Here is a 23,738-nt window from a genome sequence, read left to right on the forward strand (position 1 = left end):
AAAGTGCTATTTTCAGGTGATACATTTTTCTTCTTTTTTTTTTTTTTTTTTTTTTGTCCCGCTGGGGGGGGGGGTGCAATTGCACCCATTGCACCCCCCCCCCCAGATCCGCCCCTGTATTAATAACTGAATGAGCAGATTACGCAGAAAAGTCGACAGAAATAAGCAGAAACACAATAACCTTACATCAACAATCGCTACTTACGATGGATTGGCCAAGATTGAAAATCGACACACATCACAGGGCCGGACCAAATGAGTTGTAAGGGGGGGGTTCCTCCTTTTTTGGGGGGGCAAATCAGCGAAGTGGCGAAGCCACAAGCGCGCGCCTGCAAAGCAGGCGCGCGAACTAGGGGGGTCCGGGGGCATGCTCCCCCGGAAAATTTTTGAAAAACGGTTAAAATCTGTGCAATCTGGTGCATTCTGGGCCTTGTTTTGAGGGTTAAGGCCTGTCAGTGTGAGTTGGTGGGGGGAGGGGGGGGTACCTTTTTCTCATCGGATTTCACATTGAATAAAATTTGTTAGAGACACACACAAAATTTATTTTTAAAAAAAACCCAAAAAAAACCACTCAAAGCAAGGTATGTATGCTTTTTCCAGGGGTGGGGTTCCGGAACCCCTGGAACCCCACCCCCCCTGGGTCCGGCCCTGCATCATTTGACGACAAAGTGGAGAGAAAAAACGGCAATGCCAACAAAATTAAAATCTCTGTACGGGCGAACATTTAGTCAGATGAGTTTCGTCAACAGTGTTGTCTAATTAGTATTTGTCTGTGCACTTGAAAAACCGCTAGGTCGATGTATCGGTGAACGTTACGTTTTCTTTTGTCAATGATTAAACTTTCCAACAACATACCTTTCTTTTTTTTTTATTCTGAATTTTGGGACGTTGGCAGTCTATGTGTTTTGTGATTTTTGCTCTCTATGGGCGTATCAGTTTCCCTCAAGTGCTGATTTCAAAACGCAGCAACAGTAATAACTGTTTCTCGCGCCTGTGATTTGAGTCAATAAGTGAACCACATGGCGGCCGGTAGAACAAATCTCTCAGTACCCCATTGAGCAAGACTTGTTGGACCTGTCCGGAGGATCGATCGGTCAGTGTGGCTTGTTATCATAAGGGCAGCTTCGTAAAAGGGAGACAATTAGCTGGCCCTAGGTGGGAGCGTGCACGCACGCACGCACACTTATGCACGCAAGCACTCACAGACAGACAGACACACACACACACACACCTACACATACACACACACACCAACTCAGACACACACGCACACACACACACACTCACACACACACATACACCAACTCAAACACACACACACACACACACATACACCAACTCAAACACACACACACACACACACATACACCAACTCAAACACACACACACACACACTAACCAACTCAAACATACACACACTAACCAACTCAAACATACACAAACACATACACACGCACACACCCACAAACACACACACACACACAGTCACACAGACACACACACACACACACACACACACACTAACCAACTCAAACATAAACACACACACACACACACATACTGTTAGGAAACGCTGTCGTTGCTGAACTTTGGTTCAGTTTTGTGTGTTGCATGTAGTTGACTTATTTGTACTTTGTGGGAAAGTACCGATATTATATTTTGTAAACACAGTATTTATGTTTGGACGAGAATGCAGGTGAACTTTCTAGTCCTGTCAAAACAAGTTGTTTACCACGTTGTTTTGAGCCGTGGGTTCGTGGCGTTCGCTCGGATTAAGTGCGTCGGCGCTTTTGATCTACGTCACAAAGAATGTCGCTGTTCTAGTCCATGCACGGCTCGTATAATGTAGTTGTATCATGTTCGGTCTGGAATATTCTCGAGATTGAGTATTTGCTATATAGACCAGCGCGATTTGTATGTTAAAAAGCTTCTACTTTGAGTTCTGCTACGATGTGCAGTTGTATGTATGGAATGCTAAATAAATCCTCGAACTCAATTTGACGAGTTGTTTTCTGCTGCTGCGAAGACGGGCGACGTAGAATAAAAGAACACAACTATACGACGTTTGAGAACTTGTGGCAATCTCAAGTGTCGTGTAACACATACACACACACACACACACACACACACACACACGCACACACACACGCACGCACGCACACACACACACACAAACACACAAAAGGGGGGGGGGGGTGGAGGCAGCCCCGGCATTGGATTGGTAGAAATTGAGATTCGTTGTGGTTTCAACGAATCAGTCCCCGCGGTTTGTTATCCACTTTTTGTTTTATCAAGGACCTTGGGAAAATGATAAGCTTGCAAAAAGAAACAAATCTTGATTGTCCATTTGCATGCCATCACTATGGCAATCCGAATGGTGCAAAAGTCCCTTTTAGCTCTTGATGTCTAAATAACACATTATTTAGCTAAATAACGCGTTATTTAGCTAAACAATGCTTTATTTAGCTATATCATGCATTATTTAGCTAAATAATGCATTGTTTAAATTAAACAATGCATTATTTACAGATACAGAAAAAAGAGAGCCCAGAGCACTAAATAATGCATTGTTTAGCATAAATAAGAGATTGTGTTTGTAAATAACTCATTATTTATAAATAATTACGCGTTTTCTCTAAACAATATATTATATGTAAATAAAGTGTTATTTAAATAAATAAAATATTATTTAGATAAATAAAATATTATTTATCTAAATAAAATATTATTTAGATAAATAAAATATTATATGTAAATAAAATATTATTTATCTAAATAAAATATTATTTATCTAAATAAAATATTATTTAGATAAATAATTTATTATTTAGATAAATAATTTATTATTTAGATAAATAATTTATTATTTAGATAAATAATTTATTATTTACTGTTTTTGCCTTGAAATAGTATTATTACACTAAATAATGCTTTATATAGCTATATAATAGGTTTCCGCTATATAATTCATGATTTGGTAAATAATACATTATATACCGTAAATAAAATATTATATACCGTAAACAATTCATTGTTTAGCGCATCGCGAAGCCGTTTTTTCTCTTGTTGTTTTTTTCCACGTGTTTCCGTGGATCCACGAGAGCTCTGTTGATTCTCAAACTGACCAATCAGACAACTAGCATCTGTACACTAATTAAAGTCCCATTGTTGAGTGTGACGAAAACTCGTGGTGACGATTTTAAAACATGTTGGGTCACGCATGGTCCAATCTTACATGGTCCAATCTTACATGGTCCAACCTTACATGGTCCAACCTTACATGGTCCAACCTTACATGGTCCAACCTTACATGGTCCAATCTTACATGGTCCAACCTTACATGGTCCAACCTTACATGGTCCAATCTTACATGGTCCAATCTTACATGGTCCAACCTTACATGGTTCAACCTTACATGGTCCAATCTTACATGGTCCAATCTTGCATGGTCCAATCTTACATGGTCCAATCTTACATGGTCCAACCTTACATTGTCCAACCTTACATGGTCCAATCTTACATGGTCCAACCTTACATGGTCCAACCTTACATGGTCCAATCTTACATGGTCCAATCTTGCATGGTCCAACCTTACATGGTCCAATCTTACATGGTCCAACCTTACATGGTCCAACCTTACATGGTCCAACCTTACATGGTCCAATCTTACATGGTCCAACCTTACATGGTTCAACCTTACATGGTCCAATCTTACATGGTCCAATCTTGCATGGTCCAATCTTACATGGTCCAACCTTGCATGGTCCAACCTTGCATGGTCCAATCTTACATGGTCCAACCTTACATGGTCCAACCTTACATGGTCCAACCTTACATGGTCCAATCTTACATGGTCCAACCTTACATGGTCCAACCTTACATGGTCCAATCTTACATGGTCCAATCTTGCATGGACCAATCTTGCATGGTCCAACCTTGCATGGTCCAATCTTACATGGTCCAACCTTACATGGTCCAACCTTACATGGTCCAACCTTACATGGTCCAATCTTGCATGGTCCAATCTTACATGGTCCAACCTTGCATGGTCCAACCTTACATGGTCCAACCTTACATGGTCCAACCTTACATGGTCCAATCTTACATGGTCCAACCTTACATGGTCCAACCTTACATGGTCCAATCTTACATGGTCCAACCTTACATGGTCCAACCTTACATGGTCCAACCTTACATGGTCCAACCTTACATGGTCCAATCTTACATGGTCCAACCTTGCATGGTCCAACCTTACATGGTCCAATCTTACATGGTCCAATCTTGCATGGTCCAATCTTACATGGTCCAACCTTGCATGGTCCAACCTTGCATGGTCCAATCTTACATGGTCCAATCTTACATGGTCCAACCTTACATGGTCCAACCTTACATGGTCCAACCTTGCATGGTCCATTCTTACATGGTCCAATCTTACATGGTCCAACCTTGCATGGTCCAATCTTACATGGTCCAATCTTACATGGTCCAACCTTACATGGTCCAATCTTACATGGTCCAATCTTGCATGGTCCAACCTTACATGGTCCAACCTTACATGGTCCAACTTTACATGGTTCAACCTTACATGGTCCAATCTTACATGGTCCAACCTTGCATGGTCCAATCTTACATGGTCCAACCTTGCATGGTCCAACCTTGCATGGTCCAACCTTGCATGGTCCAACCTTACATGGTCCAACCTTACATGGTCCAACCTTACATGGTCCAATCTTACATGGTCCAACCTTACATGGTCCAACCTTGCATGGTCCAATCTTACATGGTCCAATAATATATATGGACCATGTAAGATTGGACCATGTAAGGTTGGACCATGTAAGATTGGACCATGTAAGGTTGGACCATGTAAGATTGGACCATGTAAGGTTGGACCATGTAAGGTTGGACCATGCAAGGTTGGACCATGTAAGATTGGACCATGTAAGATTGGACCATGCAAGGTTGGACCATGCAAGGTTGGACCATGCAAGATTGGACCATGTAAGATTGGACCATGTAAGATTGGACCATGTAAGGTTGGACCATGTAAGATTGGACCATGTAAGATTGGACCATGCAAGATTGGACCATGTAAGGTTGGACCATGTAAGGTTGGACCATGTAAGATTGGACCATGTAAGATTGGACCATGTAAGGTTGGACCATGTAAGGTTGGACCATGTAAGGTTGGACCATGTAAGGTTGGACCATGTAAGATTGGACCATGTAAGAATGGACCATGCAAGGTTGGACCATGTAAGGTTGGACCATGTAAGATTGGACCATGTAAGGTTGGACCATGTAAGGTTGAACCATGTAAGGTTGGACCATGTAAGATTGGACCATGTAAGATTGGACCATGTAAGGTTGGACCATGCAAGGTTGGACCATGTAAGGTTGGACCATGCAAGATTGGACCATGTAAGATTGGACCATGTAAGGTTGGACCATGTAAGGTTGGACCATGTAAGGTTGGACCATGTAAGATTGGACCATGTAAGATTGGACCATGCAAGGTTGGACCATGTAAGGTTGGACCATGTAAGATTGGACCATGTAAGATTGGACCATGCAAGGTTGGACCATGTAAGGTTGGACCATGTAAGATTGGACCATGTAAGGTTGGACCTTGTAAGGTTGGACCATGTAAGGTTGGACCATGTAAGATTGGACCATGTAAGATTGGACCATGCAAGGTTGGACCATGCAAGGTTGGACCATGTAAGATTGGACCATGCAAGATTGGACCATGTAAGATTGGACCATGTAAGGTTGGACCATGTAAGATTGGACCATGCAAGATTGGACCATGTAAGATTGGACCATGTAAGGTTGGACCATGTAAGGTTGGACAATGTAAGGTTGGACCATGTAAGGTTGGACCATGTAAGATTGGACCATGCAAGATTGGACCATGTAAGATTGGACCATGTAAGGTTGAACCATGTAAGGTTGGACCATGTAAGATTGGACCATGTAAGATTGGACCATGTAAGGTTGGACCATGTAAGGTTGGACCATGTAAGATTGGACCATGTAAGGTTGGACCATGTAAGGTTGGACCATGTAAGGTTGGACCATGTAAGATTGGACCATGTAAGATTGGACCATGCGTGACCCAACATGTTTTAAAATCGTCACCACGAGTTTTCGTCACACTCAACAATGGGACTTTAATTAGTGTACAGATGCTAGTTGTCTGATTGGTCAGTTTGAGAATCAACAGAGCTCTCGTGGATCCACGGAAACGCGTGGAAAAAAACAACAAGAGAAAAAACGGCTTCGCGATGCGCTAAACAATGAATTGTTTACGGTATATAATATTTTATTTACGGTATATAATGTATTATTTACCAAATCATGAATTATATAGCGGAAACCTATTATATAGCTATATAAAGCATTATTTAGTGTAATAATACTATTTCAAGGCAAAAACAGTAAATAATAAATTATTTATCTAAATAATAAATTATTTATCTAAATAATAAATTATTTATCTAAATAATAAATTATTTATCTAAATAATATTTTATTTAGATAAATAATATTTTATTTAGATAAATAATATTTTATTTACATATAATATTTTATTTATCTAAATAATATTTTATTTAGATAAATAATATTTTATTTATTTAAATAACACTTTATTTACATATAATATATTGTTTAGAGAAAACGCGTAATTATTTATAAATAATGAGTTATTTACAAACACAATCTCTTATTTATGCTAAACAATGCATTATTTAGTGCTCTGGGCTCTCTTTTTTCTGTATCTGTAAATAATGCATTGTTTAATTTAAACAATGCATTATTTAGCTAAATAATGCATGATATAGCTAAATAAAGCATTGTTTAGCTAAATAACGCGTTATTTAGCTAAATAATGTGTTATTTAGACATCAAGAGCTAAAAGGGACTTTTGCACCATTCGGATTGCCATACATCACTGCCCTTTAATTGAACCGATGAGTCCACTAATGTACGATCCAATGACACTGCATCCCGAGCCTCCCCACTGGTCACGCTGAGGACTGAACTTGACTTGACCTGATGTCTCCACCCATGTTTGGTCAAAGGAGACTGCATGCTGAGAATGCCACGGGGTAGTTGAACATAATTATACTGGCTAAAAAAAAAAAGCGGAAGAACATTTTTTCAGCGGTATGATCCAAATAATAAGAAAGAATCTTTTTTTTTTTTGTTTTTTTTTTTTTGCTTTGGGATCTGGGACCTTAAAGGCATACTAACGCACTCCCGTGTTTACAAAGTGTAGTTTGCCCACAATCGATGTCAAACGCACCATAAGACCATATAATGACGATACGTCACCATGCGCGGACCATAATACATGCATTACAGCTTGTTCTAGCCTCTGAAAAAGTGAGGATGTCAACAAAGCCGCGGTGTTCTCTCCCTTGCATCAACGTTACATGTGTTGCCAAATCTATAAATAGGACGATCCAGATCAAAATGAAAATTCAAATATCTCAACATTTAAGGGGTCCTAGACCACAATATTTTGCAGGGAACTTAATTTAGTCTGTCTCCAGCTGTTGGTAAAGCAATTAGCGTGTATAGTCATCGAGTACATATGGCTTTAACCTAACTTTTAGGTTAGATTCAGGGTCTGTACAGATGATATTACCTTTAAAGCACAATTGACCCGAAAGACAATTGACATCACAAACAAGCAGAATCCCAAGAATGGTTCTTTGATCTTGAAACCAAAGTCAACCTAGGTCAAAAACCGTGTACGCAGGTTAGAATCAGAGTCTGCACAGATTACAGAGTCTGTAAGCACAATTTACTCGAAAGCAATTCACGACAAACAATCAGAAATCCGAGAATGGTTCCATGATCTTGAAATACAACCAGTCAGGGTGAACAACTGAGTACGCACTTCGGGTTATTTGGCCCCCTTCTTCTTTTCTTTGATTTACTTTCCCCTTCTTTCGTCCTCTCGTGCTGCTGTTCTTCTTCCATTTCATTCACTTTCCCCGTCTGTCGTTCCCTTACGTTACAGTTCTTCTTCCATTTCTTTTTTTTTTCCACTTCACCTCATCTCGACTTATACAGTACTCACAATCTTCTAATGTACATTTCATTTTCCACTATACTATTCAAATCGTATCTATCATGTCACCATACTTGGATTTACTAATACACATTTTTGAAATCAAAATAATGTGATTAATTACCTTATTATTTTGGCATATATTACTAGGTTGATAACCAAACAAGACATCGTGTTCTGAAAGGTGCACATTTGATCCTGTATTTCTAAAAATATAATGGACAACATTTTCCCAAAAGATCGTCAACTTCTCACACTGCCAAATTAACCCAAATATCTTTCACCGTATCTAAGTGCGCTTCTATTCTTTTTTTTTTTAAATATAAGCTTTTATTTTTATAAACCACATTTATATTGTTCCACAAACATTGATCACCAAAGCGATCTTCTCTCTCATAAATCAATGCTTTATTATGGATCCAGAACTTCTTTCCAAAAGTTTGATTGAATGCATTCAATACATTGGAACAGTTTTAGTGGTGTTGTGGCTTTAAAACAAAGTAAATTTCTTCCCAATACCCGATAAAGACTTAATGGAATCGTTGTCCACGGTTCACTGATCAAATGAGGCAGGGCGCTATTTTAAAGTTCGTATACCGAAGGCGCCATTTTGGAAAGTTGTCTGACGATTTGGACCTTAACAAGTTCAAGGGACAATCGCAAGTCAAGTCAGGTCAAGTTTTGACTAAATGTTTTAACATAGACGGGGAATCGAGCCGAGGGTGGTGGTGTTTGTGAGCCTGTGTGTGTGTGTAGAGCAATTCAGAGAAAACTACTTGACCGAGTTTTATTAAACTTCACGAGAGCTCCTGGGTATTATTTCCCTAGATTTTTTTTTCCGTTTTTCCAATAAATGTCTAGTAAAAGTTAGATAATGAAAGTTGAGGCCGCTGTGCCACATCCTCATTTTCGAACTAATCGATTGAAATTTTGGCAAAGCAATCTTCAACAAAGGCTGGACTTTTGGTATTGCATTTCAGCTCGGAGGCTTAACAATTAATTAATGAGTTTGGTCATTAAAAATCAGAACATTTTAATTAAAATTATGTTTTAGAAATCGATTCAAAAATAATGTCATCTTATTGTGCATTATTGCCTGGTTCCAAAAACATATAAATATGTTATTTTCGGATTATAAATAAGCTCAGAAAGTTAAAAAGAATAGAGATACAGAATAGCGCACTATCCTTCTAAGCGCCACCGCGACAAAGCTATACTGGCTTGTCAATTTCACTGCCTTTTCCACGTGCGGAGGGCTCACGATATGCTATAGGGTCCAGATGAAAACAATGCAGTGCGTTCAGTTTCACTCTGTGAGTTCGACAGATTGATTAAATATAGTAATTTCGCCTTACGCGACTTGTTTTCCTTTGCTTTATATATATGAATAGTTTGTTTGTCTGTTCCCGTTCCTTTCTTCTTATGTTTTTTTTTCTCTTTCTTTATTTCTTACAAAAATCTGCAGACGAATGACTTTCTCACAAAGCAAACTTAAGGTTAACGCTAGTGATTGCTCGTTAGCTTTGCATACGTTCTTAGTTACACTTTGCCCGATAACGTGATTCAACAAGAAGAGCAAACGCTCGATCGAGTCACTTTCGCAGTTCTGAATATTATATGAGGCATCAGATGGACAGGAAGAAATTGCTATTCACAACACAATGAGTCACGTTCACATAAAATTTGAGCCCGGTCACTTTTATAGTTTCCGAGAAAAGCCCAACGTTAAGTTGTGTGTTGCCGAACAGAAAAGGCTAGTTATCTCCCTTGTTTTTCTGATAACGTTCGTAAAAGGCTACAGATGTAAATACTTTGATGTAAAGAATAATCCTACAAAGTTTCAATCACATCCGATGAACTTTGTCAAAGATATAAAATGTCTCATTTTTCCTTTGACGCTGACCTGTGACCTTGAAAAAGGTCAAAGGTCAACGAAACCATCGTTAAAGTGTAGAGGTCATTGGAGGTCACGACTAAACAAAATATGAGCCCGATCGCTTTGATAGTTTCCGAGAAAAGATATAAAATGTCTAATTTTTCCTTTGACGCTGACCTGTGACCTTGAAAAAGGTCAAAGGTCAACGAAACCATCGTTAAAGTGTAGAGGTCATTGGAGGTCACGACTAAACAAAATATGAGCCCGATCGCTTTGATAGTTTCCGAGAAAAGTCCAACGTTAAGGTGGTGTCTACGGACGGCCGGCCGGACGGCCGGCCGGCCGGCCGGACAGACTAACACTGACCGATTACATAGAGTCACTTTTTCTCAAGTGACTCAAAAATCAGAAATATACAGTTGCTGCCGCAGTGGCTATCTGTTGGAAACAGCGGTTGACAGAAAAAGAATTATACAAACCTACTTCTTCGTTTAGAACAATGTTAGAATTTGCGACATATAAATACCTTATTATTAGAGTAATCTATACCCATTTGTATAAACACACGTACATTTGAAAATCATTCTGCGTAGCCATCATTGCTGTTGTTTGCACTCCATTTCGGTCAGCTGAAGGAGGGGAGTGTTTCACAATGCAGTCAAATACTTATAGGAAAACAAAAGTAATGCACAAAGCCCCCAAGCTAAAATTGTATTCATTCAAATCATAGGAGTGGTTGTCATGCCATGATGCCGGAGAACGGTAAGTGGTATAGGTTTCTGCAAGTCAATACTTTTGATATGTTTAAACTGTGACCAAAGAGCTAATGTAGGCTTTACCACCAGTTTACACACACGAATACGTGCACACACACACACACACACACACACACACACACACACACACACACACACACACACACACACACACACACACCCACAAGTAACAAAGCACCAGATTTCACAGCGATCAGTTTGCAAACATTGTATTCACTGAGAGATCTGTAAGGCTACACATGTCTCTCATTTTTAGGATGCAGACTGTTGAATAAGCTCTACTTGCAAGTGCCTGTCTTACAAATGCAACACTTTGGCTACCCACATAACCTTCAGGCTACAAAAAGCAATAGACACACCCATTCGGGGATATATCAACCAAGTGTGTCCAGTAACAGTCATCGTTTCCAGCACAAATACTTTCATTTTCCAAGACTCTTCAAAATCTGAGAATAAACATGACATTAACTTGTTTAAGTTTTGTTTAGAGCAATGCTTGGCCCTGTTGAGCGAGAACCGTGTTTTGTTTAGAGCATTGCTTGGCACTGTTGAGCGAGAACCGTGTTTTGTTTAGAGCAATGCTTGGCCCTGTTGAGCGAGAACCGTGTTTTGTTTAGAGCAATGCTTGGCCCTGTTGAGCGAGAACCGTGTTTTGTTTAGAGCAATGCTTGGCCCTGTTGAGCGAGAACCGTGTTTTGTTTAGAGCAATGCTTGGCCCTGTTGAGCGAGAACCGTGTTTTGTTTAGAGCAATGCTTGGCCCTGTTGAGCGAGAACCGTGTTTTGTTTAGAGCAATGCTTGGCCCTGTTGAGCGAGAACCGTGTTTTGTGTAGAGCAATGCTTGGCCCTGTTGAGCGAGAACCGTGTTTTGTGTAGAGCATTGCTTGGCCCTGTTGAGCGATCGAGAACCGTGTTTTGTTTAGAGCAATGCTTGGCCCTGTTGAGCGAGAACCGTGTTTTGTTTAGAGCAATGCTTGGCCCTGTTGAGCGAGAACCGTGTTTTGTTTAGAGCAATGCTTGGCCCTGTTGAGCGAGAACCGTGTTTTGTTTAGAGCAATGCTTGGCCCTGTTGAGCGAGAACCGTGTTTTGTTTAGAGCAATGCTTGGCCCTGTTGAGCGAGAACCGTGTTTTGTTTAGAGCAATGCTTGGCCCTGTTGAGCGAGAACCGTGTTTTGTTTAGAGCAATGCTTGGCCCTGTTGAGCGAGAACCGTGTTTCGGGCGAAATCGAAAAGAAATAGACTGATTCATTTCAAGGAGGACCTCCAAAATGTATGTGTAAGTACATATCATACTCTCCTTGATCATTGAATGAACAAACCCAACAACCGATTCTAATTAGTGTTTATTTTTTCATCATTATCATTGACTGGTGTCGGTCTCATTCGTTTTCTTTAAATATCAATAAAGATTCAATTGAATTAAAGTATTTTTCCGTCAATAATTAAACATTCACGAAACTAACCAATCTCGTTTATTTCTGGCAACAAACCGAATCTAATCCGCCGCCAATGTTTTTGTGGTTGTGCCGGTAGTGACGGTCTTTGCAAGCATCACTCCTCCCAAAACGGCTCTGTTCGAACTAAGACGAACAGGACCTCTTTCAGATCCGGGCTGCCTTGTCCAGGCACCGGCCAGGTGGGGGGGTCAGCGAACATGCTGTGTCCACTGCAGTTTGACCCGTACCACCCCGGCGCTCCCCTGGTCTCAGCACAGCTGTTGGGATCGTTTCCAGGGGCAGCAAAGACAACAGGGCCGCTGCTTACATCCAGTCCGTTCAAGGAGGGTTGGCGTGGATAGTCGTAGAAATTATCATAGCTTAGCTGGTACTTTGTGGGCTCCGAAGCTACAGTGAAGTTGTGATAGTAGGCGCCGCTGTTGGTCCAAGGGTTTCCGTAACTGGACAGGATCTGGTTGTTGTTCAGTCCTTGGCTGAGGATTTGGTGCAGCTTCTCCAGACCGACGAAGAAGTTTTTAGAGTCAGGCTCGACGTTCAGATCGTCTCCAAAGCCCACCTTGGCCTGTTCCCAGGTGACCGCCGACCACGACGTACCGCTGACTTGCCTCCACAAAGGGAACGTCATCCCTCCCCAATCAAACTCACACTTCACCTGAAGTAGAATGAATGTGGATACATGTATTTGTCTAACGATGATGTATGTTAATGCTTTAATCTTAATGTTGGTTTATTGATGTCAGCATTTGTCGTTTACTTCACAGTCACTCTTTTCAAACTTTGGTCGGATACATTAAGAAAATATTCCTATCAGTAATACACAAACCCCCCCTGGCCACTCCAATAATGTTTGGGATGTTGATAATGGTTCATATCATAAAGCCATTATCTTTAAAGTCCTTCTCGTTTAATTAAACTCACACAGCTAATTTCGTGGATCTACGGCAACATTTCTCTAATTTGCTAAAAACTAAGTAAAAAAAATATCCTCTTGACCAGAATTCCATCAAGTGTATACTTGAAAACATCATGTGTAGTGCTTCTTTCGCTTCCACGACAAAAAGTGGTTCAATAAAAGGATGCATGCGTAGTTTTTGCGAGTTCAAACGACAGCTGCTTTGAAAGATGATGAAAAATAGACAACCCTTATTTTTTGAAAGCGCAATGTTACTTTTATCTTAGCCATAAGTTACCTTGCTTTGAATACAAGACAAGAGTCCTTACCAGGAATGGAGCTGGTGACGTCATAGGTTGGATGAGGTAGGCGCCTTTGTGTCTATCCTGATGTCCGTTCTCGTAACCCTCAGTGCAGTCTGCACACACAGACAGACACACTGACACGCCGAGAGACATACAAACAAAGAGACGGAGGGACAAACAGAAAAACTGACTTACAGACAAACAGATAACCATACGGGTAAAATGACGGACAGACAGACGGATGGACGAAAAGACAGATGGAAGTACAGACGGGCGGACAGGAAGGCTCACACACACACACACACACACACACACACACACACCCACACACACACACACACATACATACACACACACATCCACACACACACACACACACACACACACACACACACACACACACCACAAACGCATATCTACCTCTCATATATCGCTGACAGAGTCTTCCAGCGAAGGGCAGGGGACAGAAACACTTGGTGCCATTAGGAGTTCCACCGTTCTCACACACAAGCTCTGTAGTCGTCTGTAACACAGGTTTGGTATTTTAAAAGTATTTTCTCACAGAAATAGGTAAAAGTTAATAGGGACAAAGAAGATACTAGGTCAGTGCATGTCTGTCAGATTTGTTATTATGTTTCCCTGTGATTTGGATGCAAATGGGTGCATCATCTGCAAACAAGATACACTGAGCCCAAAAAGTTAAGGATATTTTTTCAGTGGTATACCCCAGATGTTAAACAGCAGTTTTTGGGTCAGAAATTAACGTGTATTTTAAGATCTGTCTTTCTTCTGCTCAAAAATGCTTTCATGAATCTGAGCAATATTTGGGCATGACGTCACATGTTCGTGACCATGCCTACCCTCAAAAATGGCGTTTTTTGACGGCATGATTCACCATCAACAGTCAAAACGGCGACTTAAACTGAACGATATTTTGCATTTTTTACACCAAAATGTTTATTTGGTGTCTTACCTAACAAGTCATACAAAGTTCGTTCAAATCCGTCGCGCAGTCAGGCTAATCTAGCGTGTAAAGGAAAGCGACCACTATCCTGAAAAACAGCCAAAAATCCAGGGTTTTTGTGGTACTTTTGCTGGGTAGCTGCAGTTGATATGCAATACATATAAAACTACAAATAGCAGCCTCTCCAAATTACACAGAACGATGACAAAGATCCCCATATGGATTCGCGCTAGTACTTGGAGCAAACAGAACCCGAGAATGGACGTTGTAACGGTTTTCCGTTAAAAATTTGCAAACGTTCATAAATGGTGTCACTAAAAGTCGAAAAGACGCGAAAAGACGCGAAAAGACACGAAAAGTCCTGGTACATGTAACTGTTTTTAGTCGAGATTGGTGATTTAATATAAACAATCATCAAAACATGCACATTCTCTCTCTCTCTCTCTTTCTCTCTCTCTCTTCCTCTCTCTCTCTCTCTCTCTCTCTCTCTCTCTCTCTCTCTCTCTCTCTCTCTCTCTCTCTCTCTCTCTCTTCCTCTCTCTCTCTCTCTCTCTCTCTCTCGCATGTGTGTGTGTGTGTGTGTGTGTGTGTGTGTGTGTGTGTGTGTGTGTGTGTGTGTGTGTGTGTAAGTGTGTGTAAGTGTGTGTAAGTGTGTATGAGCTTGTGTGTGCGTGTGTATACGAGGAAGTCCTTATATATATATGTTACAGGCAATCCGTGAAGTTAGGAAATTCGCGTATTTCCTGATTCATTTAGGAAATACATGTTTTTCCTAAACAGCTTAGGAAATACATGAATTTCCTAAAAGAGTTGGGAAATTCACGTATTTCCTAAAATAAAGCGCCAACAATTACATGGATTTCCTAATCTATAAATACACCCAAACGATGCACGAAAATTGTAAAGAAATGAGAAATAGTCCCTTTCATTTTGCTACATTTATTCAATTATTATTTAATAAAACGGGGAAACAGTTTAAAAAATGCACTTATTCACAAAATGGTACTACTCTCGATCATATGAACATATTGGACTAAAACAGTTAGCATAATTAAGTAAACTTTTTAGCACATAAACACCTCATGTCCCTAATAGGCTCTAGTTCCTGTGGGACAAACATTTTAAGAATTATCATCATCAAGTAAACTTGCTTGCGCCATCATTTTTCAGTCACAATAAAATCTGCTTGAATCAGCATTAGTTTATACACGCAAGACTTCCATGGCACGATGAAACAGTTTAAACAAATGCAGTACAAAAGTAAAATCAGCATTTGTTTTTACACTCGAGACTTCCATGGCACAGTTTAAAAAATGCACTTATTCACAAAATTTGTACTACTGTACTCTCGATCATATGAACATATTGGACTAAAACAGTTAGCATAATTAAGTAAACTTTTTAGCACATAAACACCTCATGTTCCTGTGGGAAACAAATCTTAAGAATCATCATCATCAAGTAAACTTGCGCCATCTTGTTTCAGTCACAATAAAATCTGCTTGAATCAGCATTTGTTTTTACACGCGAGACTTCCATGGCACGGAGAAACAGTTTTAAAACAAGAAATTCCTCCGAGGTAGGAAAAACACCCCCGTTAGTGACACCGGTTCATAACGTCCTAGAAACAAATGTGACATGCACGCAATTCTGTGTACTTTGCAAAGAATGGTGCCATTACATGTGTGCCAAGTTTCAGAAACATTCTTTCGTGGGCTCAAAAGATATAGCCTCATGACTTTGAAGAAATAAAAAGTAAAATCTCACTCAGCTCTGCTGTTCTATTTTTAGACGATGACGTCTGCAAAACTCATATCAAGGTGGCTGAGTGATCAGGACACACACTTTCCACTATCGAGACAATGCTCTTACAGACTCTTAAAAACCTGGCGATGTCCATCTCCACAGCTCCATTTCGTAGCATTCAAACTGTCTGATTCGTCACAGAAAATGCCAGATTGTGTCTCGCCGCTATCAAGACGACGATGAGAAAAACCCAGTGTTGCCTCCATCTGACGTCATATTTTTGGAATTATATGACGTCATGTCTGCATTCTTCTGTTATTTGATTCTTTGTATTCTTTACTTCTTTCTTATACAGCACAGCTGTGTTCAAAACACGCGAAAAGTTCTTTTCTGCAACTTCTACCGAGCAGGTGATTCGCATCGTCCGTGAAAGGCTATACGCATCCTGTCGGAGAACGAGAATCAATATTATAGAAAAAGTCCTAAAAAAAAGTTGCGCGAAAGACACCAGGGGCAGTATTTTTCACCTCTTTTCAAACGATCATACCTTTTGAGCCCGTGAAAGAATGTTTTTGAAACTTGGCACACATGTAATGGCATCATTCTTTGCAAAGTATACAAAGTTGCGTGCATGTTACATTTGCTTCTTAGACGTTACAAACGTTTCCAAATTTTTAACGGAAAACCGTTACAACGTCCATTCTTGGGTTCTGTTTGACCTAAGTACTGGAACATATCCAGATGAGGGTTTTTGTCATCGCTCTGTGAAATTTGGAGAGGCTGCTATTTGTAGTTTTAGATTTATTGCATATCAACTGCGGCTACCCAGCAAAAACACCATAAAAACCCTGGATTTTTTGCTGTTTTTCAGGATTGTTGTCGCTTTCCTTTACACGTTGGATCAGCCTAACTGCGCGGCGGATTTGAACGAAATTTGTATGACTTGTTAGGTAAGACACTAAATAAACCTTTTGATAAAAAAAATGCAAAATATTATTCAGTTTAAGTCACCGTTTCGACGGTTGAAGGTGAATCATGCCGTCAAAAAACGCCATTTTTTAGGGTAGGCGTGGTCACGGACATGTGACGTCATACCCAAATATTGCTCAGATTCAAGAAACACATTTTTAAGCAGAAGAAAGACTGATCTTCAAATACACGTATATTTCTGACCCAAAAATTGCTGTTTAACATCTGGGGTATACCACTGAAAAAATATCCTTAACTTTTTGGGCTCAGTGTACAAGATTGTCATATTAGTTTACCTTATATAACCTTCCCCAAACACCAATGTGGAGTCTTACCCTGAACACCAGTGTGGTGTCTTACCCTGAACACCAGTGTGGTGTCTTACCCTGTACACCAGTGTGGTGTCTTACCCTGAACACCAGGGTGGTGTCTTACCCTGTACACCAGTGTGGTGTCTTACCCTGAACACCCGTGTGGTGTCTTACCCTGAACACCAGTGTGGTGTCTTACCCTGTACACCAGTGTGGTGTCTTACCCTGAACACCAGGGTGGTGTCTTACCCTGTACACCAGTGTGGTGTCTTACCCTGAACACCAGGGTGGTGTCTTACCCTGTACACCAGTGTGGTGTCTTACCCTGAACACCAGTGTGGTGTCTTACCCTGTACACAAATATAACCTGTACTCCAGTTAGCTCTATGACTTCACCAGTGTGGTGTCTTTCTTACCCTGTACACAAATATAACCTGTACTCCAGTTAGCTCTATGACTTCACCAGTGTGGTGTCTTACCCTGTACACAAATGTAACCTGTTCGTCAGTTAGCTCTATGACTTCACCAGTGTGGTGTCTTTCTTACCCTGTACACAAATGTAACCTGTTCGCCAGTTAGCTCTATGACTTCACCAGTGTGGTGTCTTTCTTACCCTGTACACAAATGTAACCTGTTCGCCAGTTAGCTCTATGACTTCACCAGTGTGGTGTCTTTCTTACCCTGTACACAAATGTAACCTGTTCGCCAGTTAGCTCTATGACTTCACCAGTGTGGTGTCTTTCTTACCCTGTACACAAATGTAACCTGTACTCCAGTTAGCTCTATGACTTCACCAGTGTGGTGTCTTACCCTGTACACAAATGTAACCTGTTCGCCAGTTAGCTCTATGACTTAACCATTGTGGTGTCTTTCTTACCCTGTACACAAATGTAACCTGTACTCCAGTTAGCTCGATGACGTCACCAGTGTGGTGTTCAACTTACCTTATACGCCAGGTGACAAGCGTGGCTGTCGATGTCGCTTTGTGAGCACTGCGCCTGTGTGATGTCGTTTCTCAACTCACATAGCACGTGCCCAGGGTCATCCCCATGGCACACGGCAACGCTCTGACACTGCTCAGTCTTTGAGCATTCCATCGCACACTGCAAGCTGGAGCTGCCGATAACCGTGTTCGGACCCTGTCCGATCGTCTTGCTGGATATCGGACACCTGCCATAATCTTGCTTTCTTACGTCGCTGGACGTTGAGACACTACTACAGATCGCTACAGTGCAGCACAGCACCCATAATGCTGAAGATCGCATTTTCTCTGGTTCAGCTAGGTGCATGAATATTAGATCAAATATATATATACATATAGTTTTTACGCGACCACAAGTGCAACGCTGTACGCACAAAAGCGAAGACAGCTTTTTCTTCTCTTTGAAATTTGTGCGGCAGGAATCTTTGGACAGGTATGGTTGAAATGTGGTCCAAGAACGTGAGGTCTTTTATATAGCATGAGTCGCTTCAGGTCAATAGCATACCATTAGCTCTCTTCATTCAGTTCTCAACCTTTTCTTCCGGTTGGACATAATTTGCATGTGTGCACAGACCTTTAGAATCTTGCTAAAACGTCAATATAGAGCTATTCATACTGAGCTTTTGTTTGCCGTTTAAAAAGTTACGAGAAGCTCAAACAATTTGAAGAAATGAAAGACGGGATTGCATTCTCTCGTCCGTTGTTCTGCAATCCATAAATGATATCCTTGAAAACTTTAATTTAGCACGCAAGTTGCCGAATACAAACATAAAGCGGCCGAACCCTCTGTTTCAAGTGTGAGCATGAGATCTCTCTTGTTTGAAAAATGGTACAATAAAGCTAAAGCCCGACCAAAACACTTCTGTTCCACGTTCAAAAACCCTTTAGGCGGAAAATCGCGTGTTACCCTAAAATATATATTGGCTCGTATCTACTATATTCACAGGGACATAGTGTTTAATATTGAGGTACAGTGGTACCTGCGATGAAAGGACACCCTTGGGACTAGCCAAAAGTGTCCCGACATTGCAGGTGGCCTTTCATGACAGGTACACTCTAAACAAAAGTGTTCCACTCCTGAACACCCTTTGTGTAACCACTTCTAAACACCCTTTTAGTAGAACACTTTTGGAACACATAAAGTGTTATATACACAAAACAGTGTTCTAAAAGTGTTCCAAAAGTGTTCACATCTGAACACTTTTAAGTGTTCACCCTGCTGTAACCACTTCTGAACACATAAAAGTGTTCAGGTCAACACTCTTGGAACACTTTTGGAACACATACAAGTGTTCAGGTTAACATTTTTGGAACACTTTTAGAACACTTTTAGAACACTTTTAGAACACTTTTGGAACACTTTTAGAACACTTTTAGAACACTTTTGGAACACATTTAGAACACTTTCATCCTGCACTCTCATACAATTCAGAAAGACCTTAAAATCACATTTTTTGAGCAAAGAAGTATTTTTATTTGACAAAAAGAAATGTCTGCAGGAGCCGCAGAAAAAAAGGGTCTGGGGTAAGAACTGTTGAACACATAATATGTTGCTATTAATATGAACGGAGCTCTGGTAAACCCCATCTTGAAAGTTCCCACACGAAAGTCCGATAACAAAAACACCCTTCAGAGTTGGGAGGATTCCAGGCCCTTGGTCTTTGGTTTAGTTTTCAACTCGCTGTCCGGAACATCCTGTTCGAAATAAAAGTGAGTTTTAGTACATGATGCATTTCCAACTCTTAACAGGTTTGTCTTAAACGTTTGTACTTAATTGATAACACTGAAGTGTAAATCTTAACTAACAGTGGACTTCTTCTTACTGTCAGCAGATCTCCAACAATCGCAGTTACAGGTAAACTATTGTACATTTTTGATTCCAGAACGGGTATAGGTCACATAACAGAGAACAAATACGTCACGTCCAATTCGCTCTCACCTTCCCAACACACAATGACACTCGCATGCACGCACATTAGTACAGCGCACCTATGATTGCTGCTTACTTGATGCTCACAATAATGACCATAGATTTGATTTTAATTGTATTACACTCCTCAGTGTCTCTAGTTTATGCTGTAAAAAGTCCCAAGGAATCTTCGGATAGATAGTATTGTTTTTTTGCCTGTTTTGTTGGGCCTACGTCTCGGTGAGCGGACGCTCTTGTGCGGCGGAGATCGGAATGCGGTCGCATAGTTTTACTGCAACGCGCGTGCAGCCGGGAGTTGAGTATTTTTATCCTCCGTCCCATAACACCATTTCTGGCAAACAATAGGGCTTTGTTTCCACTTCTTTCACACTGTGAAGATATCTAACACCATGTATGGGCTAAACAACACGTTTGGCGATTGATTGCTGTATAGATCTAGTTGATTAGCTCAGTGTAGTGATTTGATTTGACTAGACGACTCCAAAACAAAGATGGCTGCCGAATCTTCGAGCAGCACATTTGTTGAGTCATCGACGAACAAAACAGAGGTAAGTGAGCACATTTTACGATTAATAGTGCATTACAGTAACAATTGAAGCAAAGTAGGTAGAAAAACTAACATGCATACGCCGTAAGAAGTTTTCCGTGCTTCGTACTGTACTGTTCAAAGTGATTCTGAAACTGAAAGTGAAAGACGAACACAGCACACTCATGTGTACACGCTTTCTCGCCCTGTTACAGACACCCATCTAAATTAATATCTAAGAAATGGTATGGTATGGTATGGTATATATTTATAGTCACGGCAGAGTTCTCTGCGTGAAATTCGGGCTGCTCTTCCCAGTGATAGCGCGTCGCCATAGTACGGTGTCACGATTTCATCTTTCGCCTGTGTACATATTTCCCCCTCGATATATACTCAAGACTGAAATGTTGTTTCCTAGTAAAATTAAGAAGTGAAATTATGTATGGACGAAAGGCATGTCAGTTTCTTGCATTTGAAGAAAATTGGTGGTGAAATTTAATAGATTTCATCCCCAAAATCGATTTCTTCGAAAACGTGTACCGAGTGGTTACGTCCCTTGAGTAAGAAGGGAAACATTGTGGGATGAATCAAATTTCTAAGTTAAATAAAACAAATTGGTTGGACAAATTTGGCCCCACGAATGTAAGGTACACAATGTCGCTCATCAGTACTATCGAAGGGTGGTTTTTTGTTCAGTGTAGAGTTTATACTAGATCAACGAGGCCGAGAATCGAAATACAGATCAACACGGCGAAAGATGAAAACGTCACACCGGCACCACCCCCTTTTTTTTCCCTGTGTGCATTGTGTATTTGTTTACCTATTAGGTTGGGTTTTCTACAGAATTTTGCCAGGGACAATTTTCTTGTTGCCGTGGGTTCTTTTACGTGCGCTGAATGCGTGTTGCACACGGGACCTCGGTTTATCGTCTCATCCGAAAGACTAGCACCCAGACCACACCACATCTGGTCTAGTGGATGGGGGAAAGGTATAGGCTCCAAACAAGATTCGAACCCATGACCCCTCAATTTCTAGCTGGGTGCATTACCACTAGACCACTATGCCACCACTTTCAGGGAATGGAGTCAGCACAAATGTTAACTCCGGGAAAACATCCCCCTAGGCAGATTCGAACTCTCGTCGTCAGATTACAAATCCTGCGCACTACTGACTGAGCCCCCCCCCCCCCCCCCCCCTGTATGTAAATATAACTGTGTATATTTAAAATCTGAGTAACAGGCGCTCAGTTTCGACTCATCTATTCGTCAAGCGTCCAGCATACTGCTGATCATTATTGATTTCATTTTTCCCCTTGTTGCAGAACATTCCGTTGAACCTGGACTGTGCGATCTGTGAACAAGCGACAAAACCAGGGGATCATGTGAAATTGACTGAAAAGGGCTGCTCTGGGATAAACTCTGCTAGCATAGAACGAGGGGACAACCTCCAGGTCAAAGCAGGACAGCTGGTTCACGCAAAATGCCGCAAGGACTACACTCATCACAATTCCATTGCAGCATTGAAACGGAGTGTGAGAGAAGGGACCCCCTCCCCAGTTAAGAAGAGGAGAAGCCTCCGGTCTCATCATAATTTCGACTTCAAGGCTCAGTGTCTCTTCTGCTGCCAAAGCACAGAGCCTTTGAGGAACAGAAAAGTTGAGAAACTAATTCCAGTAAGAACAGACTGTTTTCAGGAATCTATTGTGAAAGTGTGTGGGGTGAGGGGGGATGATGACAAATGGGCCAATGAAGTCAACAGTCGCCTGGCATTTGCGTCTGACTGTTGTGCCTATGATGTAGTCTACCACAACGTGTGCAGCACTAATTTTCGAAAAGGATCTGGAATTCCTCAGTCTTTCTCTGATGAAGCAAAGGGGAAGAAGCCAAAAGGTCGTCCTGAAAACCCAGTGATAAATCGTGCTTTTCAAGATGTTGTCAAGGTTCTGGAATTTGGAGATTATGAACAGGTAACACTTCCAGACCTGGTCTCCGTGATGCAGCAATCCCTTGATCAAGTTCATTCTTCTTCTGTTTCATGTCAAGTCAGACATGAAGGATGTGTTCTTCTCCTCAAGCAGGGCAAGTACAACAAGACTTTGGGACATCAGATCAACGCAGAGCCGTCTTGGCCCCAATGTGTGCAAGAATATCTTATTTGCGCATGCATTTAGTGGCTGTGACACAACTTCTCGGCCTTTCAGTGTCGGAAAATGTGTCCCAGTGAAGAAACTGCAAAAAAAGAACAAACTGTTTGAAAATAGTGCCAAGGTTTTCCTGCAGACTAATTCGGATCACCAGATGATTGCAGAGACAGGAGAGAAACTGTTAGTCGACATCTACAAAGGAAATGATGGTGACACTCTTGACAAGCTTCGGCTGGTAAAGTACCACGAGAAAGTGTTCACCGGCTCTAAGCAAGTTCAGCCAAAAGTCCTGCCTCCTACTTCAGCTGCAGCCACAGGGTCTTTTACCAGGTTCAGGAGTGGGCTTGTTTGGGTACCAGTCTGGAGCTCATGCCTGAAGAATGGGGGTTTCAGCTTCAGCGGGGACAGCTGCTTCCTGTTCACACTGACATTCCTCCAGCCCCTGAGGAGTTAATGAACATCATCAGATGTGGTTGCACTACTGACTGTTCCTCACAACGCTGTAGTTGCCGGAAGGTCGGCCTTAGCTGCACAACTGCCTGTGGACAGTGCCGTGGAATAAGTTGCCTCAATTCGATGCTTCCCATGGATGAAGAGGAGGAGGAGACTAATATTTGAGGTAGGAGTCACTAGGACTGTAGAAATAGAGTCAGATAGGTATCTAGGTTGAATTATGCATCATGTAAGGGATTTTCTTTGTTATGATGCTTTTCGTCATCAGGTATGATCACCGTTACCGCGGGAAATAAAGTTCTTACTAAATATTTCATCAGCATTT

At 41.1% G+C, this 23,738-nt stretch overlaps 2 protein-coding genes across 2 annotated transcripts in view; one reads left to right on the forward strand and one right to left on the reverse strand.

Annotated features, from left to right (window-relative positions):
• Window positions 1–23,738, forward strand: part of LOC138968295 (fibrinogen gamma-B chain-like) — a 485,749-nt gene that overhangs the window by 386,280 nt on the left and 75,731 nt on the right. The gene's annotated exons all lie outside the window — the stretch shown is intronic.
• LOC138969598 (fibrinogen beta chain-like) lies at window positions 11,683–18,644 on the reverse strand. The gene is made up of 4 exons (XM_070342454.1): window positions 18,324–18,644; window positions 13,810–13,912; window positions 13,414–13,502; window positions 11,683–12,844 (listed from the first exon to the last, which is right to left on the reverse strand). Exons 1-4 carry the CDS (start codon window positions 18,642–18,644, stop codon window positions 12,287–12,289), a joined length of 1,071 nt encoding a protein of 356 aa, XP_070198555.1. The 3' UTR covers window positions 11,683–12,286.

This window comes from Littorina saxatilis, linkage group LG6, assembly GCF_037325665.1.
Source record: "Littorina saxatilis isolate snail1 linkage group LG6, US_GU_Lsax_2.0, whole genome shotgun sequence".
NCBI lineage: Eukaryota > Metazoa > Mollusca > Gastropoda > Littorinimorpha > Littorinidae > Littorina > Littorina saxatilis.